Source organism: Cervus elaphus, chromosome 15 (genome assembly GCF_910594005.1).
Source record: "Cervus elaphus chromosome 15, mCerEla1.1, whole genome shotgun sequence".
Lineage (NCBI taxonomy): Eukaryota > Metazoa > Chordata > Mammalia > Artiodactyla > Cervidae > Cervus > Cervus elaphus.
In genome coordinates, this window is record NC_057829.1 from 30,512,307 (window position 1) to 30,533,447 (window position 21,141).

The 21,141-nt window shown below is 51.1% G+C and overlaps 2 protein-coding genes across 13 annotated transcripts in view; one reads left to right on the forward strand and one right to left on the reverse strand.

Moving 5' to 3' along the window:
- Positions 1-1,879: 1,879 nt before the first annotated feature.
- DUSP13 (dual specificity phosphatase 13) lies at positions 1,880-14,900 on the reverse strand. 8 transcript variants are annotated; one of them, XM_043925721.1, is made up of 7 exons: positions 14,696-14,900; positions 12,154-12,361; positions 9,726-9,821; positions 8,519-8,613; positions 4,660-4,833; positions 3,015-3,235; positions 1,880-2,343 (listed from the first exon to the last, which is right to left on the reverse strand). In XM_043925721.1, exons 1-7 carry the CDS (start codon positions 14,842-14,844, stop codon positions 2,141-2,143), a joined length of 1,146 nt encoding a protein of 381 aa, XP_043781656.1. In that variant the 5' UTR covers positions 14,845-14,900; the 3' UTR covers positions 1,880-2,140. The 8 variants fall into 8 exon arrangements, 7 of the variants coding, with proteins under 7 accessions (XP_043781656.1, XP_043781655.1, XP_043781657.1 ...); XM_043925720.1 differs by having other exon boundaries at positions 9,627-9,821; XM_043925722.1 differs by lacking the exon at positions 14,696-14,900 and adding an exon at positions 13,684-13,822 and having other exon boundaries at positions 9,627-9,821.
- An 81-nt stretch (positions 14,901-14,981) lies between these two features.
- SAMD8 (sterile alpha motif domain containing 8) overlaps positions 14,982-21,141 on the forward strand; it is a 51,307-nt gene continuing 45,147 nt past the window's right edge. Inside the window, exons 1-2 of one of the 5 annotated variants that reach the window (XM_043925718.1) lie at positions 16,403-16,752; positions 19,644-20,618. In XM_043925718.1, the coding sequence (XP_043781653.1) occupies positions 16,579-16,752; positions 19,644-19,700 (231 nt within the window). In that variant the 5' untranslated portion in view covers positions 16,403-16,578 and the 3' untranslated portion in view covers positions 19,701-20,618. Of the gene's footprint in view, positions 15,096-16,402; positions 16,753-19,643; positions 20,619-20,668; positions 20,717-21,141 lie in introns of those variants that run through there. The other 4 variants (XM_043925716.1, XM_043925717.1, XM_043925715.1 and 1 more) reach the window with 4 other exon arrangements.

Consider the following 21,141-nt stretch of genomic DNA (forward strand, 5'->3'; position numbering starts at 1 on the left):
AACAAAGGAAAAGGACTTGCCCTCTGGAAATAGAGCAGATGGTAGAGAAGGATATAGACTCCTTAAGCCCCCAGGAGAGGGTATGGCTGTCCCCAGAAAGCCTTGGCAGGGGAGCAGAGAGAGAGGTCAGAGGTGGCCCAAGGAGACAAGATGAGCTGGGAAGAGGGTGTCAGGGTGACCAAATGGTGAGATGCTGTGGCAGGTGGAGCTGGGAGGAGAGGAGGTCTCCTGTGGAGGCAGGCCCAGTCCTGGGGCCAGGTTGGGGATCCACTCCCCCTGGTGGACCCTGTAGAGAGGGCACAGTAACATAGAACTCTCCCTGAAGGTAAGGTTACAGGAGAGAGGGTGGGAGTCTTGGGGTCCTTGAGCCCAGAGAAAGCCTGGTGAGAGACTACCAGCTGGAAAAGGATGACAGAGCACCAGGCACTTATAACCCAGATGACAGGTGATACACAAGGTGTGGATGGACATTTTGGTAGCTTGAGGAAGAACACTTCACTGAGGCTTGCAGGGTCCAGGGGGATCCCCAGAAGTGACATCTAAACTGAGACATCTCAAAGAGACCCCAGTGAAAATGTGTGAGGATGTGCATTCAGGCGCTGTAACCTGAAGCATGTATAAAGCACCAAGAGGTAAGACAGTGGAACATTTCTGGAAAGTGCAGGTGGATTTAGCATTTCTTAATTACACAGCATGTATGGGAACAGAATTAGAAGAGAAATGTCTGGAGACATGAGAAGTTCTCAGAAAATGAATCTTTATACTTTGTCAAGCTGTCTGTCTTTGGGGGGCTGTAAGTGTTAGAGTGACATGATCAGATTTTCAGTTTAGTAAGATGTCTGGGGCCTGCGTGGAGATTGGGAGGGGCAAGGCTAGAGGCAGAGAGACCATCAGGGGCTGAGCAGGAAGCCAGGTGAGGTGGCTTGAATTTGGGTAGTCGGCAAAGATGAAGCTAAATGAGCAGATCCGAGCTCGCTTTAGGAGGTGGAATTGGTAGGCCAACTTTAAGAAAGGCAAGAGTCCAGGGTGACACCCACCACAGGCTTGGGTGATAATGCCTGTCAGAACCCTTCACTAAAATAGGAACTAGGAAGAGGAATGGGTCCGGGTGGGAGGTGATGAAAAGTTCAGTTTGATAACTCAAGGGCAGTATTCAAATGAAGGTGGCCAGTAGTATACTGAGGTTTTTGAGCTCAGAAAAGAAAATTGGGCCGCCATAGGGGTCTGAGAGTCATCAGCCTAGAGATGTGAACTGAGGCTGTGGGAGCCAGAGGACCTCCCCCCTCTCCCAAGGAGTGAGAACACAGAGAGAAGACACAGAGGCCAGAGCTCTCAAGAGACCTTGACATTCAGCAAGGGTCTGCTGGAGGAGGGAAGTGCTACATAGGAACCGGCAGAGAGGTGAAAGGAAAGCCAGCCCATCTAATCCTCATAAATACCTCACGTACAGGTGAGGAACTTGGGGGCTTTTTGCACTGTTTTATTTTATTAGGGCACAAGAAGTAAGAAACTCAAAGCCAATGTTGCCCTATCATATAACCATCCTTCACTAAGAATTTGGGTGTGTCTCCTACCCTCTTGTTTAATGCCTCTATTAGGTTTCTGTGATTTCGGTCAGTGCTTTTGAAAGCAGAATGAAGATGAAAAGACTGACTGGATTCAGGAGATAGCAGCATGTTTGTGCACAGCATGTTTTGACAGTCGGTTTTTGATACAGGGCAGGCATGTGAAGGATGGTGATGCCTCAAACTTTGGTCTTTATTCAGACAGTGAACTCAGACTCTGTCTCTAGACTGCCATCATAGGTTGTCTAGCCTTCTGGAACCTCATGACCATCCTAGGAGTGAGCCACTGCCCCACAAACCACCAGAAGATGAACTCACCAGAAGATGAAGTCTTTATTATGAGGAACCTTTTATTATAGAGACAGACTGAACTCTCTTTTGCATAAAGAATCTTTGGATTGGGTCAGGGAATATCCACCTGCTAAAGGTCACCACCAGCTCTCCCTGCCTCTGCCTCAGCTAAGCCCCCACTTGCTATTTACATCTCAAGGTCACCGGAAACAAGGCCCCCAGGTCCAGGCTGGTTAGGTGGGCCATGCCGGCCAGAGGGTCAGGATTCCTGGCTGCCCACCAGGTCAGAGCCGGCCCGTCTCCCGCCCCAGTCGGTTGTCCAGGACCTGGAGCTGCCGGAGGAAGCCTGAGTTGGGGCAGATGTCGCGGTGGGCCTGCACTGTCTGGATGGCCTCCACCAGCGTCATGTTCTCGCAGATCATGAGGAAGGCCAGGACAACTGTGGCAGAGCGGCTCACCCCCATGGCACAGTGTACCAGCACATGGCCTGTGGGGAGACCCAGCCTAGCATCAGGTACCCGTCCTCACACCGCCCACCCCAGAGGGAATCAGAGATGCTTCTGCCCACCTGTCCCAGCATCCTGGGATACTGACACTGTCCCCAGTGTCATGTGGCACAGCTGAGGCCCAAGAGGAAAGGGACTCGCTCAAGGTCACATAGCATGCTAGTGGCAGGGCTAAGGTTAGCAGCTGGGAGGCCCTTCTCCTGCTCCAGGTGCTTCCTTTGCAACTTTGGCATAATTGAGGGTCAGCACTCCTGGAGTCCCCTGGGTTTGCATCAGGTTACGGGGGTGTCCACCTACCTCCCTGTCCTCAGTCCTGCCCTCTCCCCTGCCCCTGCAGCTCTACACCAAGGCCTCATCTTACAGGAACCCACTCGAGAGCCCTTGCTAGGTCTTGGACCTTCCGCCCAACACCTGGCCTCTTACTGAGGGGTATGGTTACCCTGATGACCACACTGGACCTTAGTTATATCTATGATCGTTAGTTTCAAGGGTGAGGTTCCCCCCTGAAGGGACTGCTCACTAAATGTGAGTAGTGAGCCCCCTGGGGTGGGAGGGTGGCTAAAGGACCCCACCTTCCATGTATTGGAAAAGTGGATAACCCCAGATCCTGCCTGCACCCCTCTCCATTCCCATTCCTTCCCCAGCAGCTGACCTTGGGGAACGCTGAGGGCACTTCGGATGTATCGAGCAACAGGCAGAAAGTAGACACTGAGGTCAAAGAAGGGGTTGTCATCAGCCTCGATGCCATAGTACTCCAAGGGCATTCCACGGTAGAACTTGGCACCTGTGTCCACCTGAAACTTGCCTGCGGCGACATTCACAACATGGGTGATGCCCAGCTGGGTCAGCTTGTTCTTGTCCCGGGCTGCGTACCTGAAGGGGCACGGGAGGAGGTGGAGTAGAGCTCACTGAGTCTGCCCCGGCTGCACTGGAATTCACCCCTTGGCCTCCTCTGTTGACCTCTCCCAAGGGTAGAGCCTGGAATCAGTGAACTGGTCTGGGTGAAGGGGCTCCATTTCACTCAGGCCAACTTTTCTGGAGGGCAATTCAGCCACATGCATTAGAAGCCTCAAAAATGTACACTTGCCCCAGCCTCCTAGGAACTTAAAGAATTCCAAATGTGCTCACAGACAAATGTAAACTGTATCTAGTGATATTTAAGATAGAGAAAAAGTGGGAGGTGGGGAGAGTCATTAAATAGCCTGTAAGAGGAGATTGACTGTTGATACAGCTGAATGAAACACTGCACCACCACTAACATGTGGCGGATAGATGCAGGTGAACAAGAAAAGGTGTTGGTACTGTGCTGAGAACCTATGAAAAGTACAGGATAACAAAACAGAATGTCATTTAAAAGTGCTTTTAAAGTATGTTGTGCAGTTCCATTTAAAAACTTTCCTATATAAAGCAGATTACAAAATGAGATTATAAAGTGATACCATTTTTGTTAAAAAAAGAACTGTGAAAAAGCATTTATGTATGTATGTGTGTATGCATTTTTTTTTTAAAAGTCAACAAGGATTTTACAACTGGTTATCTGTGCATGTAGGGGAGATACATATTTGGCCATATGTTAATAAGATATTGATCTGTATTTTCTAAATATTAAGGAAAACTTATAACAGCCACATATATTCATCCATATGTTCTAAATTTTAAGACAACTTTTAGGGAAAATGACTCACATTGCACACTCTCTCTCTATATATATATCCTAGAGAAACATGTGTGGTTCCCAGGGTACATGTACTAGAATGCTGTTAGAATTTCTGTTTATAATAGACCCAAATTGGAAACAATTTAAATGGAATGGATAAACTGTGATATTTACATGCAAATGAATAATATATAGCAATGAATTGTATGCTACATATATTGCAGGCATCTCCCAATTTTGAGCAAGAGATGCCAGGTACAAAATACACAACATGACTCTATTCCTATCACTTTAAAGGATAGGCAAAACTAACACAAGTGGTGAAACTATAAAGAAAAGCAAGGAAATAACTATTTCAGTACTCAGTGGTTATCTATAGGGGAAAAGGTTATACTGAGAAGGGTTCAGTGGAGGCTTCCAGGGCACAAGTAATGTCTTATTTCTTGACCTGGGGGGCGAAACAGACTTTGTGCACTTTCTTGGATATGTTCTAGTTCCACAAAGTAGTAACAGTGTAAAAGGAAATAAATATGTGAAAAGAGATGGTCGGAGGCAAAGAGGGTGCCAACTCTGCTCCTTACAGACTCCGGGAGAGGGTTCCCTTCTGCTCCCCCCACCCCCCACCATGGATCGTACTTACGCATCTCCCAGGAAGAGGTTGGGCCAGACTTCGTTGATGTGGTTCAACATGGCAGCCCGACGGACCCACAGTAAGCGCTGCAGCGAGGCCAGCGTGGGTGGCTGGTAGGGGGACACCCGGACTGACCCATGGATCTTGGGCCTCCGGAGGTCCTGCTTCTGCAACGAGTCCATCCTGGAACAGAGTGGACACTGCAGTGGCAAGTGGCAAGCTCCCCACGGGTGGGTCCAGCTGACATGGAGGCCCAGGCATGGTGCAGTGCCCAGGTGCCACTGGGATGCTTCAGAAGGGCCTCAGTTATTTCAGATGAGGTTATGAACTAGCTCTACTGGGGCTGAGGCCTAGACCCTTTCCACAGGAAACCAGGGAGCCAACCCCTTGTCACCACTGTGGAGCCAGGAAGCCCTCTCCCCTACCCTCTCTTGGAAAGTTTGTCCAAGGGGCCCTCAAAGCTCCCTGTTTGTAGCAACTAGTCCAGTGCAGACCCCACCCCTTATGTCTCCGGTTACTTGGGAGTTTCTAAGGATGAGAACTCCAGATGGCTGTGGCCCACAGAAGGCACTTAGACCCCCACACCCAGGCAGCTCATCTCAAGCCCCGTTTCTCTGCTGCTTCTAGGGCTGGTCCTTAGGCTCCCATCCCTTCCCACTTTCAGGTGCTTGAAGGTCTGAGCCCATCTCTGGAGTGAGGAGCCTGGACTATGAACTGACCCTTGTTGGCACTTCCCTGCTGAATGCGCTGATGCCTCTTGGGTGCTGGGGCCTCATTCATGGAAGGTCCCTATTTTACATAGGAGGCAGCTGAAGGTCAGAGAGAATAATCTGTTAAGTGATGCTCAAAGCTGTATGGTCACTAAGGAGCAAGGCTAGGGTTTCAGTCCCATTCTGTGTGCCTTCAGTTCCATCCCCCAGCCTTCGCGTTACCCACTTTGAGGTCTCCAGAGTGGTTGCTAACCCATCTTTCTCTACAGGGGAGCCTGCTGTAGCTGTTCCGTGTGTGCCTGTAGGCCCTGGGATTTTCCTCCTTACCCCTGTGACTCAGGCCAGTGCTGCAGGTCAGGCCTCACCCCGGTGGGGTGGCTCGTGTCAGGAGTCAGCTGGCTGAGGGAGTCTGAGACCCTGCAGAGCTGGGATGTCAGTGGCACCAGAACCTGGGTCTGGTGCTGGGCTGGGAAGGAGTGCCTCTCTCGGCTAACCGGCCCTGGCCCCTTCAACCAGTAACTAGGGAAGGTACAAACTGGGAAGAACTTCTTTGCTCTGTGGTAGGCGGTGCCAGGACCAGGAAGAGAAATGGGCACCCAGGAGGCCACTGGCTTGGCCAGGCTCACCCAGCGGGCAGTGGGAGGGCAAGGCGGAAGCGAAGACCCGGCTTTCCCTTTCATCCCCACTGTGACCTCTCAGGGCAGGCTGAGTGGCCTGCCACCTACCTATGGCATGGTCTGGGGTCAGGAGTGGGGGAGTGGATTCAGGGACAGGACCCAGCACATGAGCAGAACGGGGCCGGGGCAGGTTCCGCCTGGAACACAAATGCTGTGAAGCGGCTAGAATTCCAGGTCCTTCCCTTGGAACCGGTGGGGGTGGGGCCTGAGAGCAGACTCAGGCCACTGTGGACTGAAGTGCCATCCTTCCACACCTCCAGACCCCTCTCTGCTTGGTGTCTCTTTGGGATTAAGGGCTCTTGGCCCTGGAACTCCCCAGGGAGATGGGAGACTACGTGAAGTGGTGGGAAAAGAACTTTAGAAAGAGTGCAGAGAGCTTAACCACAGCTCATTCTGAGGTCAAGAGCAAGCCTTAGCTCCTGTCTAGGCCATGATTTCTTTTTTTTTTTTTTAGGCCATGATTTCTTTTCCTCATCTTCAAGATACTGGCCTTGCCTGCTTTAAGGAGTCTCTGGAAGGTCTGATCTGATCTGAGAGAGGAGTGGCTGGGTTTGCAGAAACTACAGGGTAGACCGAAGTGTATATTGTTGGAGTGGGGAGAGGTCAACAGCCACACGGGTCTGGTGCTACCAGCTGGGGCTGCAGGAGTCCCAGGTGGGGTGAGATGGGGCTTTGGGAAGCCTTGCGGGCGCAGCTGCAGGCCTCTGAGCTTGGTGTGGGGTAAGGCCGCCACCCAGTGTCCAGTGGGTGTCTTGCAGCTCAGCCGTGCCAGACCGGCAAACTCCCGCTGAGACAGAACTTGTCCCTGCTCCTCCTGGAGGCTCCTGGGAGATGGAGGAGCCAGCAGAGGGGTCGGGGATGGGAGCTGCCAGGCCACAGCCCAGCCTCAGCCTCCTCAGGGCCTAGGCCCAGGTCTGGAGAAGGGGGCCTTTTCCTTGAACTTAGGGGTACGTGTTGTTAGGCCTCACCTTGGACTTTACACCCGATGCTCACGGATATACCCTCTACGTGTGTGCTCTATCCTGCGAGGGTCCAGCCCACCTTGTCAGCCAGAGTCAGGCCCAGCCCCCACCCAGCGACTCATCCTTAGAGCTCTGGGCACATGCACAGAAGGGAAGTCGGTGGCTGCAGCAGCCCCCGTTTTCTGCCATCCCCAGATCTAGACTGAGAGTCCTGCCTGACCCCTCCTCCTGCATCTTCTTGGCCACAGCAGGGTGAAAGCTGGGCCCAATGTCCAGACTGGATCGGGCGCATTCAGGGTGACATGGCTGTAGACATGGGCCCAGCGTCCAGCAGGGATCGGCTCTGCCTGGCTCTTCGCCCCACTCCCTCTGGTGCCGCTTCTGCCTCCTCCCTGTGTCTCCCCCTAAGCGGAGCAGCTGCCTCTGTGGGCAGTGCTCTTCCTGCTCTTGAGCTGCTGCTGTTTACAAGTTCAGATGCCTGTTTTCTGCCTTTGTGCCTCTCGTCCCCTCTACGTTGCTGTTGCCAGTGCCTCTTGTCTCCACCCCCCCTCACAGGACCTCATGCTCCCCAACAGCCTCCCAGCACACCACCCCACATGCCGCAGCCTCAGACCAAGGCTCAGGCCTGCACAGGGCAGGGGAGCAGCCGTCTGCCGTCCACCCCATCCTGGTCTTCCCTCCTGCTCACTCTCTCCTCCTCCTCCAGGCAGACCACATGGGGCCACAGGAGAGGTGAGGCCAGAGAGCTCAGGGCAGGACAAGCGAAGAGTCTGGCGAAGGAAGCCTTGGGGAGGGTGGCAGGCGGGCGGCCAGTGGTGAGCTGCCTGTGACCCTGTACTCTGCGTGCTGGCCCTTGGAGGAGGGCAGACCTGGGCCAGGTTCTCAGGTCTGGAGCTGGGATCTGTGTGGTCTTCTCTGAGCCAGTTTTCTTAGTGGAGCGCTGTGAGAATGCCATGAGTCAAGGAAGTGTTTAGGGCACCTCCCCCAGGGCCTGCCTCCTGGTAGATGTCCAGTAAATGGTGCATCTTACTCTTATTATCATCACTCTTACCCTATGAAGCCTCAGTCATATCCCACGGGACAGTGAGGCTTGGTCTCTTATCTCTTTGTGTTCCTTAATTTTTCTTTCTCTGTCCAGTAATGGTTATTATATTTACCACTAACTCAGGATATGCTTTGTATTAGACAGAGCTAAAGGCTTACATTTTTCTCACTGAATTCTCACAGCACCCTTATGAGGCCGATTACATTTACCATTGCCATTTTTACAGATGAGGAAACTAAGGCTCAGAAAGATTAAGCTCTATGCCCAAGGTCACACAGCCAATAAGCACAGGAGCCAGGATTCAAGCCCAGGTTGATCTGATTACTAGGCTTCATCTGTGCCTCTATCTCCGGCCCAGTCTCTCCGCTAATGCAATGCAGCCGCCTCCCCCACCCCGGCACCCACAGGCACAGGTGTCCCGGCCCTCTTTACCCAGCATGCTCTGCAGCCCCCAGAGTAGGGGCACTCACCCACCTGTGGGGGTATTTGGCCCAGGCTGTGGTCTTCTCTGACAGGCAGTTTTTGCTCCCAGCTTCCAGACGCCTGTCTCTGCACACTTGATGCTGTTTCTATTTTTTGATTGGAGTTTAATTATAAAGCATGATGCGCTGCTCCCCTCCTCTGGCCTCCCCCTGCCATTCCCAACTCACCCACAGGTCCCCGGCACGGACAGTGCCAAGCCCAGCCAGGCACCTGGCCCCGCTGGGCGTAGAGGCAGTCCAGCAAGGGGGTCTGCCTGTGGCGTGGGGGTATGTGGATGTGGGTTGTGGGACAGGAAGAAGGGAGACGGAATAAGCCATTTGGGAAGGCCTGTTGGTCTTCATGGGGAGCACGTGGAGTATGGGCAGAAAGTTAAAGCAAGAAGTCATCCCCATGGGGGAGTGGGGAAGAGAACAGCCAAATCACATCCCAGCTGGCAGCACTGCGGACATCAGAACCCAGGCCCAAGGGCCCCTCCCTGGGAGCCAAAGGTTATAGGACTGGCCCAGGATTAAGATCCAGAAGATCAGGCTGAGGGAAATGTGGGCAGAAAGACAGACAGAGATATAAGTGGAGTTCAGAGCAGGTCTTTGGAACAGGCCTGGCCTACAGTCAGAAACCATGTGTCTGGAAGCCACCCTATTCTCTGCGAAGCTCCTCTCTCCCCCAGAAGACATTCCTGGAGCAGACCTCCCGTCCCTTTAAAGTCTCTTCCAAGGCTGACGGCTCAGTTAAGAGACCTTGGATTTGGGTCTATTAAGAATACTCCCCCCCTTCAGAGACCCTCCTCATATACCCATGCTTCAGTACTCTTCTCCACTCACACCCCCAGATGACCCCCACACAGATGATTAATTACCTGCAGCCACGCCTCCTCTGGGTCTCTGAAGCTGGAGCTCCAGCAAGCTGGGCTCAGCCCTTACTGCGGCTCCCTGTGCCCTGGGGAGGGCTGATGGAGGCAGCTGTGGCCACAGGCCACACTTAGAACTAAGGAACACTTAGAACTGCCCCTCCCACTCCCATGTCCCCCGCTCCTCGGGGAACTTAAAACCCCTGGGAGAGGAGTCCTCAGGGCCTGGCTGAGAGGGCAGCCCCTTCCCACCTGTGAGAACTGGAGGCCGTGGCTGAGAGGGAGTGCAGGCAGCAGGAGGAAATGGATGGAGTTGCAGGCTCTAGGGCGGGCCCCGCACTGGGCTCTTACCATCTTCTGGGTATCCACCTGGGCCACAATCTCCAGCAGCACCAGCAGGGCCAGGGCAAAGTGGCAGAGCCCCATAGCAGGGAGTAAGGCCCAGCTCTGGGGGAGAAATGAACTCCATGTTACATGCAGGTAAACCGAGGCTCAGATTGGCCGGGACTCACCAGGGCAGGGACAAGAGGGGCCAGCTAAACCTGCTTCTGCCTTGAGCCTCTGTTAAGATCAAGTGGGTTATGGGTGCCAAGACAGATAAAGAGGCAAGTTTGGGGCCCAAGGCTCATGAAGAGAGATGACCTCTCCCCAAAGCCCCCTCACCTCTGAGTCCTCAGCCCTAGGACTGCTGTGTACAGTCACACAGGTTGCTCACTGCACAACTCTTGGGGCCCCAGCTTCACAGACTATTTTGTGGATGTAGCCCCAGGAATTGTGCAAGGCCATAGCCCAACTGACTCCCCCAAAGCCAGCTGCCTGAAAAGAAAGATGCAGAGGTCTGAAGTCAGAGGATTTAAGGCCCCAGGCTGAGGAAGTGGGGTGATTGGGCATGATCAGAGATGTGCTGTTGTCCCAGTTCCCAAAACCTGCCTAGAGGAATGAGCAAGATGGGAAGATGCTCTTCCCATCCTCCTCTCGGCTCCCACACCTGCAGAATGCCCCACAACAGTTTCCCACCCAGCATCGCCTTAGGCCTAATCCCAACCCCAGCTATAATGCTTATTTTCTTTCATGGCATTCACCCTCAAACTAACCGAGACCTCCTTCTTGCCCCAATTCCCAACCCCAAGATGCTCATCCTCCTAACAGCACACGGGAAGGGTTCATATTGCTCACGTGCTCCCCCTTGGCCAGGCTGGTTATGCATTCAGAGACAAAAGCAGCTCTTATGGGTGGTGGCCAGGGGGAGATTCGTTCATGCCCCAGGGAGGCTCTGGCAGGAGGAGAAAGCTGCTACTCTCCTAACTCCCAGAAGAGCCCAGGACAGTGTCCCACTGCCAGCTGGCAGCCCTTCTGAGCCAGTGGGTGGTGGGGCACAGCCAAAGTCAGGATTGAGGAGAGATGAAGGAAGGAACAGTATGGGTAGCAGGAGCTGGAGGTGGGATAGGGGAAGTGGAGAGCATCTCTGGAGGCTTAACCTTCCCTCAGATGGCCCTCAGTGGGGATGTGAATATAAGGAAGATGAGCTGTTGGAGCCAGACAGGGACAGCCCCAACATGGGCATGGTGGGAGAAGAAGGACAGGGGGCATTCTGCAGCTGCCTCACAATCTGGGGCCCCCACAGCCTCTCCACCCCGAGGAAGGGACACCCCTGCCTCCTCTCAGTTGAGCAGGAAGAAAACACAGAGCTAATGCCAAAGAAATTACAGCAGCACCTTGGCAACCATTTGTGGGCTGGGAGCCTGAGACGCACCATTGCTGCTGGGGGAGCCAAGCTCATTCTACTGGGCAGCTGGGGACACTGGGGCCTCTAACAGAAGGGAGGTGGCTTGGGCAGAGGAGATACTGGGGATCTGTCCCTTTTATGCAGCTTAAGGACTGAGGGATTTTGCTCCAGATGCACTGAACATGGAATGGGAGGAGGCAGAAGGTAAATGGATAGACTTCAGGAAGGCTTTATGTCCTATGGGGTCCCCAGAATCAGAGAGGGAGGGAGGTTACGAAGGGTCCTTCTCTAGATCTATGAGATCACATTGGGTGGGGTACGAAGGTAGAGAGTTGGGTGCTGAGTCCAAGGCAAAGAACTGAAGGGCGTGGTGACAGGAGAACTTTGTATCAAGCAGTGAGGAGGTTGTGGCCAGTGGCGGGAACACCTGTTCCCTTTCTCCATTGTGGGAATGGATGCGCAGGGCTGACATGATAATTAACTAAACTTGGAGCAATAGCTGCAGCCACACGTTTCACCAAGGACTGGGATCCAGACCTGAGCGGAGGGTGTGCAGAGGTGTGGGAAGGGCCAGACAGCTCAGGTACAGGACTGACTGTGCTCCTATCTTGGTAGGGTTCAGGTGAACCCCACAGGCTTTTGGCCAAGGAGGTAGGGCAGGTTAGCACCAGGACCTTAGGAAGGCCTCACCTCTTCCATTTTATGCTTCCCACCCCTTTCTTTCCCAGCCTTTCCATCTGCTCTGGCTCTGAAGAATCTGTAGGTGGGCTGGGAGTGGGGGGAGGGACTGATGATCAAGTTGCCTCAGCCAGGCCTAGGATTGGTGAGGGCAGCCCAGTAGCTTGGGTAATGGGCCAGGCCCCTTTCAACCCTCTCTTCCAGCCCCGCTCAGCCCTGATACCCAACCTCTGAACTGCACTCATTCATGTCCCCTGCCAGGCCTCACCCAACCCCTTACTCTAGCTGTACCCTTGCCCTCTGTCCAGCCCTCACCTGACCTTTCACTTCTCACTGCACCCAGCCGTCGCCCCTCACGCCCTGCCCAGCCCTCACCTGGCCCCTCAGCTCCGGCCTGCACCCCGCAGCTGCTGGTCCAGCCGGCAGAGCTGGTGGAGGAAACCTCTGTTGGGGAAGACCCATCGGCGCTCCCTCACGGTGATCACCGCCTGGCGCAGGGAGAGCTGCTGGCGCAGCATGAGGTAGGCCAGGACCAGTGTGGCGGAGCGGCTCACCCCGACCACGCAGTGCACCAGGACCTTGGCTGAGGAAGACATCTGCTGAAAGACCCTTTCCCACCAGCCAGCCCACCCAGTGGCTGAGGTGGGGACCCAGGTTCCTTCCCTTGCTCTGCTTTGGGTGTATTCTGTGACCCTCGGCAAATCACTCAACATGCATGGGCCTCCATTTCCCAATCTGTCAAGTAGGTATATCAGCACCTCTTATGCCTACCCTTGGGATGGGGTACACACACCCCAACACAGCTTCTAGGACCCTCTGTGGGCTGGCCCTGCTGACCCTGCAGCCTCATCGCAGGCTGTCTCACCCCAGCTCTCAGCTCTGGAAACACTGGGTAACTTGCAGTCCCTTGAAGCTGTCATGGTCCCTGGCCTCCAGCCTTCCCACACGCTCTTTCAACTACTTGTAAGTTTTTCCCTTCTGTCAGTCTGACTAACATCTACTACTCATTTGTCAGGATTCCACTGAGACACGGCTTCCTGACTACTCATGGTATCACTTGAATCACAAAGCAGCTCATCCTTTATGCATGGGGCCCAATGAATCCTGTTGTAGAGGGAATTCCCCCCAAATTCCTGATCCTCTGAATCCAGGACCCTGTCCTGTGCTCCCATGGCTCTTCACTTCTACCTACTCATTTGAGTAGCGCTCAGATGTAATACTTCACATTTTGAATGTCTTTCCACCAGGGACCCTGCTTTGCTTAAAGCAAGTATCTAGTGTCCCCGTGTCTAGCTCCATGCCTGGCACAGAGAAGATAATAAATAGTTGACGAATGAATAGGTGAAGAAAAATGAAGGTCAGGATACTTGGTATTGAGAAGTGCTATGAGCCACAGTCTTGTCTTTCCCATGACACAGAGGAGAAACTGAGGTTCAGAGAGGGACACTGGCTCATCCAGGGTCGGGTAGCAAGGGGCATAGCTCTCACCCAGGATGAACACGAAGCAGCTTCCCCAGGCTCCTTTGTTGCACCCCAAGTATTAGAAGATTTTTTTTTTTTCCATTTGAAAGTACTTTGGGGCATAAACCAGACATCTAGATACCAGATGGCAATCTCCCAAGGCTGAGTTATGCAGAGAAAGAACTGTTTTGTTGTTTGGGAGACCTGGCTTCCAGCCCCAGGGCTGCTCCTAACTCGGAGCATGACCTTGTACTTCAGGCCTCCCTTTCCCTGTCTGTGGGGCAATGCTACTGGATAAAGTGCTGGGACACTGAGCAGAGAATTTTAAAAACATGATGACTTTTTAAAAACTAGGGGTGGGAGGGCACTGATGTTAAAGGGGAAACTGGACATTCCCCCCATGACTGAGCTGGGTAGGATAGGGGTTCAGATGCAAAGTCCTACCCCCAGGCGTGCTAAGGGCACGGTGGATGAAGTCAGCTGCAGAGGAGAAGTAGGCACTGATGTCGAACTCAGGAAGGTCGTGGGCTGGCACCCCCAGGTAGCTCACACTGCTGCCATAGAAGTCAGGGCTGCCCTGACAGTAGAGGCCCCCGTGGGCGGCATTCAGCACGTGGGTGATGCCCAGCTTCCATAGCTCAAAGCGGTTATTTGCTGTGGCCCTAGGGAGGGGAGGAAGGGGAGCCATGAGGTCTGGGAAGGAGGCTTTGTCTGGTCCCCCTGCTTCAGAGCGATGAATCCATTAGGGTCCAGAAGGAGCCAGAGGAACTTGTGGGGTTCACAGCTCACAGCCCCACCCAGGAGCTTTCTGGTAGGGGAGCTGGTAGTACAGGGATGTAGCTTTAGCCTCTCTTTGCTTCCTGAGGCAATCCGCCCCAGCCATGGCCAGGACAGGAAAGAAAGGATTGCTTCAGCCCTAGGACCCAGTTGCACCTCCCTTCTTGCCCCATGCCCTGCCCCACACATCCGGCTCTTCCTGGCCACTACCTCATACCTGCTTCTAATCTGCAAATATTTAAAGGTGACACCTTCCTTGATTCACCTCCAGTCAGCCTTCCTTACCCAGTCTGTGTCCAGAGGAAGAAGGCTGGAACCGGAAAGGGGAGCTCTCTGTCCACCCCATCTCTCACCCCCAAATCACCACGATTCCCCGTCCTTTGCACCCCACCCCTCCCCCCACAAGACCCACCAGTTGTTCGGAATGTGCCAGAAGACTGGGAACCTCTGGGAGTTCCCTTCTTTCAGGCAGGCAAAGTCCCTACTCCCCCTGGTGGCTGCACCTGATCACTGCACTGTTGCTAGCACGAAGGGGTCCTGGACAAAGTCCCTGGCTTGGGAAACTCAGAGCAGAACCAGTTGCCCTTTCTCTCACCCCAACCCCCATCTCTGGTAAAGATCCCAAGAACTGTCTCTCCTTGTCCTCACCCCCACGTCCCTTCAGCCAACTACCACTCACGCATCTCCTATGTAAAGGTTGGGCCAAACTTCATCCACGTGGCTGGAAGAAACCTTCCCTGCCCTCAGGAGCTCCTCCAGTTCCAGGACGCTGGGGCAAGGCGTGGCTTCGGCATCTCCCCTCAGCTGTGGGAGCGAAGCCTCCGCCATGGGCCAGCCCACCCACCCCTCTGTCTCTGTGGTCACTCCTCTCTGCCTCTCCAGTGTCATCCCTCCTTCCTAGAGACTGGCAGGGACAGGTGAGACAGCAGCAAGTGACTCAGCAAATTACAGGGGCCTCTAGAGAAAACAGGACGTTTTCCTCCCCAAGTCACCCCCTAGCCCGAAACTGCCTGACCACAGGGAATCAGATATATCTCTGCAAGTCACTTTACCTCTCAGCCTGTTTCTTCATCTCTCAAGTAAGGAGAATTTTAAGGATTAACGGAAACAAAAGATACTCTAACACACAGTAGGTGTTAATAGATTTAGAGTCCTGTATTTGGTTCTGAGGACTGAGTTAAGGTAGAGATCCAGGGTGCAGAGGAGGTGGTTGGCTCCAAGGATGCATGATGGGAAAAGTTCTTCAGGTTTGGGTGGGTCACATACTAAGTGGAAACTGTATGACTGTTGGATGAGCTTCTGGATTATGGGACTCAGGGGACGTTCCCTGAGTTACAGAGTCTGAGAAATGTGGAGAGGAGGCCTGGAGGACCTCATCTAAAGGGTGCCCACAGGATTTGTGGGGGAAAGTTTGAACAATAGTTCTGTTATGAAGATGACTGATTTCTCAAAAGAGAAGGCTAAAATGGGCCATGTGTGCCAGAGAGGCAGAAGGGAGAGATGAATGTTTCCCTCTACCAGAGCCAAAGAAAGGATGTCATCAAAAATATTTTTGGGTGGGAGGGAGATTCCTCTGCCTATAAGGGATTTTGTCCTCACAGCAAAAACAGAGAAAGTCTGTATTTGTCCTTCTGCCAGAGCTCCTTGTAGGCTGAAGTGAGATGTTTTGCCCACTCTCAGATGCCTTCATGAAGGCTTTGTGGGGGGCACGAGCTGTAGTGGGGAGGCTCCCAGTTGCACCTGGCTTTGAGTCTGGTTTGAGGGTAAAGGCCATACCAGGGCATTCCATGGAAGCAGATTGCACTCATGTCCACCCCAGAATCTATCCCCACTCCCATCAGAGCCACTGACACCTGCCTTGCACCGCCGGAGGAAGCAAGGTGATGAGGCGGCTGGAGCCCAGGTCCAAGGCCAGTTTTGGTCTTGGTTTGTGCCACTGCTAGGCCTGAGGTGGGGGCTCCCTCAGGGTGGGGTAGTACAGTAAAGCGAGAAGAGCATAGATTCTGAAGTTAGACTTCAGTAGGAATACTGGCTTCGGCACATATTAACTGCCTAAGCTGAGGCAAGGTTTCTTGGCCCTTCTCTGTCGTGATACCCTGCAGAGGTGGAACAAGGATTAAGTGATATATTTATATGGCATCTGGCATAGGGACAGTCAGAGAGTAAAGGGGCAATAAACAGTAATAATGATGACTGGAGGTTGGCTCTTGGAGAGGAGCTGGCTCCCTGCAAAGGAATTAAGGAAAAGCCTCTCTTGCCCCCAGTTTACTAATCCCATAGGCCCCGCCCCGCCCCGCCTGTACCAGCGCCTCATCGCTCATCTCTTCAGCTTTGGACCATTTGGTCCATTTGCATGCTGTCTCGGGTTTCCTTGCGCCCTTTTCAGGTCGCCGCCCTACCCTCACGCCCATCTTGAACCCCGAGTCCCTTCCGGTTTTGGCCCCACCCCTACCCTAGGGCTCCGCCTCCCGCCGATGGGCCCCCGCCTCGCGAAGCAGTTCCGGTTCGGATTCGAGCAGCTGCCGGCACGGATAAGACCGCGGCCGGAGCGGGGCCGCAGCGATGCCTGCGCGCAGCCGCCACCGCCCCAGCCTCCACTCCGGCTCGCTTACCCGGGCTCCGCCCCCGCCCCTTAAGGCGTCTCTCTCCCGGGAGGCCCGGAGGGCACCGGACTCTGATAGCTGCTCGGACGCCGACTCGGAGGCGGGTCCGGGGAGCCCGATTCGGAACAAGGAGGTGAGCAGCAGCTGAGGTGGAGGAGAGGGGAGTTCGGGGTGGGCGCGTGCAGCAAGGGTGGGTGGGGGAGTCGGGGATGGAGGCGGGTGGGGGTGCAATGGACAGAATTCGGAGGGGCCCTGGGAGACGGTTGAGGGACCGTGGAGAGTCCCCTTTAGAACGGAATCTGAGGGAAATGGAGGTTATTGAGCCAAGGGCCTGAGGCGGGTGACGATGGCCCCAGACTAAGGGGTAAGTAGAGGCCGAGGGGCGAGCGAGAGGGTGTGGAGGCTGAGAGAGATGTGGCCTTGAAGAGGCAGGGGCATGGAGGTTTTGGAAAGCCGGGTGAAAGTGAGGGGAAAAGACCGAAGGGTCCCACGGGAATGTAGGACCGGAGGGGGAGATGCTCTGCGATTGGGCAGTGGGAAGAGGGCTCGGAGGAGCCGATTCAGGGTCGATGTTCCCACTTGGCGAGAGAGAAGGAACTGGGGTGGGACTGACGAGATTGCTGACCTAAGGGGTTGGTACTAATTAGGGGAAGGATTTAGGTTTGAAGAGGAAGGGGCTCTCAGGTGGCAAGTCGTCTGGTCTTGAAGGCCAGAAAGAGAGAAATGGGGTCAAGACAGAAAAGGAGCCCTTGGGGACTAATTTAGGGCTTTGGCATTTTCACAGGTGTCTTTCATAGCATGGAAGATCTCTAGGGTGATATACTTGGATTATGGAGCTTTCTTGTTTGTGGACAGTGAGTCCTTATAAAAATCTGGGATGAGAAGGGTGTTCTTTAACACTGATTTGCCCAAAGGACTAGGAGAAGTAGTGAAAAGGGAGTGATGTTTGGAAAAGATAGTGAAAGGAGTGATTCTGAATATAAAGATAAATCCTTTGAATTTCTTATAACAGTGATAGCATGTTTCTCTTTTTTTGTTTGTATTTTATTTAAATTTAAGTTTTGTCTTAAATACCTGACAAGTTTAGGCAATCTTTAAAAAAAAAAAAAGATTTAATACTTGATTAAAAAAAAAAACTAAAGTCGAAACGAGTTTGGACACTTAGATTTTGCAGATACTCAGTACTGACTGATTTCACTCTTGATAGCTTGAGTTGACATATACTGGTCACGGGGTAAAAATATGGTCACTGCAAGTGTCTGGGTTAAAAGTATCTGGTTTTATCTACCTAAAATAGTAGATAAAACTGTGAAATCACCGGAGACCAGGAGACTACCAGACCTTCCTCTCTCCCATGACTCCAGAATTGGAGTTATCTCTTGAAAACTGGAAGAGTACCCTTGACAGATTTGCAGGACCAATACTTTGCAGATATTGTATATATAATATTTTTAGTAGAGTTATCTAGAATAAGAATAGAGGATGCTTATAGCTGTCAGTTAACAGAACTGGGATAGGTGGGTACACAGATGCCTTTTACTGTATGGAAGACATAGTACCAAAACCATGATTGTGCCAGAAAAATAATGATTACCATATCTATATTTAGTTGAAATAGGTTTTCTTTTGTAATTGTTAAATAGCATGGTTTGGTGAAGTGTTTGACTAGCCACCTCTCATACGTTGTTTTACAACTTTTTGTACAGTTATAGGTTTACAAAGTTGTTGGCATTTCAAACAAAGTTTTAATTAAGTATTTCTAGTCTAAATGGGTATCTTAACAGTTTAATCTTTTTTTTAATGGCTGTTTTTTATTTATTTGTACTTAAACAACAAACCAGCCAAACTGGTACTACTATGATGTGGCAAAATACAAAATATCGTTCTCCAAAAATAGAGTGATGAACAAATTAGGGGCTGTAGTAAAATAGATAAAAGGGGTGGAGGAAATCAGTAAAGCACCCTTCATCTTAAGCACTGAGATTCTTAACAAGTAAAGCCTTCCCATCCCAGAAAATATGAATAATCCTCATCATACGTCTTTGTACTTTTGTTCCCTGTGCTTGAAGTTAGATTCTAGATCCTAAAAGTATCGAAAATATTATATATTATATCCAAAATGCTATAATCGAGTTATCTATAGCCAGACACCTTTTGTCATGTTGTACAATGCTTCTGAAACCTCTCATTGGACTCAGTACCCTTCCCTCAAATTGACACAGAAGATATAGTGAAAAGCAACTTCCTGAGGGAAAGCAGTACAGAATTCTAAAACGAGAAAAATTGTAGAGAATATACAGTCTCTGCTCAGGTTAAGATTGCATACAATAGCCGTCACAAATAGCCATTACAGATCTTCAGGCTGTATGTTGAGAGGGTAGTTTGGGAATAAATCCGTGAATTGCTGCTGGGAACTAAAATAACTTGACAGTTTGCTGTATTACGTTATAATTTTCCCCAGCAGTTCCCAGGGTGGCCTCCAGATCACAGACAGAATTCTGCTGGAGCTGGATCCCGGGCTGCAGGAATTCCTCCATGTAGTTGTTGAACTGATTGTTCCAAGGCTGGTTATTCCAGGCTTGGGGGCACCGGGCCTGACTGTTCCAGGGGTGGTTTCTTCAAGATTGACTGTTCCAGCTCTGGTTGGTCCATGTGGGGTTATTCCAGGTCTGGTTACCCTACATGGGCAGGTTTCCAGGAGAGTTCACCAAAACATCCCTGGTGGTAGGAATAGAAGCCTGGGTATTCTGCTGTTGCTGGGCCCTGAGGCATGCCATTGCTATTCCTTGGCCAGTTGTTTTTCTGCCATTTCTTACATTTCATTCTCTGGTTCTGGAACCAGGTCTTCACCTGCTTGTAGCTGAGGTTCAAGATGTTGGAAAGTTCTTGCATTTGCTGGAGGCTGAGGTATTTCTGCCTCTGAAATCTCATTGAGCGCACACAACTGGGTCTGTGAGAACACAGTTCTCATCTTCCGTTTCTTGACCGGGACGTTGTCTTCCTTCTCTGTGCTCTCCTCCGCAGACGGAGGCAGTGGTTTCACTCTGGGGCTTGTGGAAGAATCAGGACTGTCCTGAATAAGCAAGTCCATGGAGGAAGGAAGAGGAGAGACAGTGTCTGTGTCGAGGGTGTCAGCAGATGACGTTTGCAAGGATGCGTAACTTTCTTCAGGCATGGGTGAAGATTCCCTAGAGTTGGATGCTTCGGGGCCAAGCAGGCTTTGGGGACAAGCTGGATCCACACTCATGTTGTTGAGTTGAAGAAGATGGGAAAAAGCCTAAGAGCTAGATGCTAGATGCTAGGAAAAGTCCAGGCTGAAGAATCTAGGTAGAAGAACTTAGAGAAAGGTGAAGATCTCCAGGTGTGAAAGTATTTATTTAAAAAAAAAAAAAAAAAGACAGAATGAAAGGAATCACCTGCGAGATAAGAGCCAACTAGTCCTTAACAGTTTAATCTTAATGAGATGATAATTTACTTATTGCAGCTAGTTACTAAATTAGTTTATGTGTATACACTATATGTCATATCTTCACATGCTCAGTGGACTGATAATTATTTCTTCAAAGAAGAGATGAATTCTTAGCCTTGCTTTTAGCTATTGTTAAAACATTAGCTCCTTTTTCTTTAAATTAATACAATTGAGAAAGTATATATACTGTTGTTTATTTATGTTTGTTTACCCTCACTAAACTGAGATTCTCTAGAGATCTTGTCTTCATACTTTGCTCTAAATAAAAGTCTTGGCATGTAAAAATTTGCTGCACTGAACTGAAGTATAACTCTATTAAGATTACATCTTAATGTTAATGCAGAATTAAAGAAAGGAACTTTGAGATGAAGTTGTACAGTTAATATATTAGCGTGCCTAATAGTTATTTTGTCTTTGATTAGCTTTGACAGTTTTCACAGCCACTTAGTTGTGAATAAAATCATTTTTATGGTAGAGCAGTTTCTCTTAGGCAAGGCAGCATGTATTACTCCCAAATAAGCCATTATGACTGCAGTGGCAGAACATGCAGATATATTTAGATAATCATTTTTTATTTCAGTAGCATCTTGGCCATTCTGCGAAGACTCTTCACACTGCGCAGTTCCTCGTAAGCATTTTTATTTTGTTAATCACTAGATCCTCAGTGCTTTTTCAAAATTTTGCCATAGATGATTTAGAGACATTTTCATGACTTTTCTTAGAATTGAAATTTGAATATTGTTTTGGGGAAACTGTTGAATCACAGATGTTCTAATGAATATTATTATTTTGTCTTGTAACAGCGACCATATTAACTAGTTATTCTTTCAAAATTCTTACCTCTTAGGCCTGATGCAATACTATGGTGTTAATAGTAGGATGTATTTAGCATGGCCATTATTCATGACAGTGATTCTTATTTATGTGTTTGTGCTTCTCTTGGCTTTGAGAAATCAGGAGGTTAACTTAGGCACCCTTTGAGAACATTTCAGTGTTTATATGGTGCCTTTTTCATTGTCTGGTAATTTACCATCTGCATATGTGGATATAGAT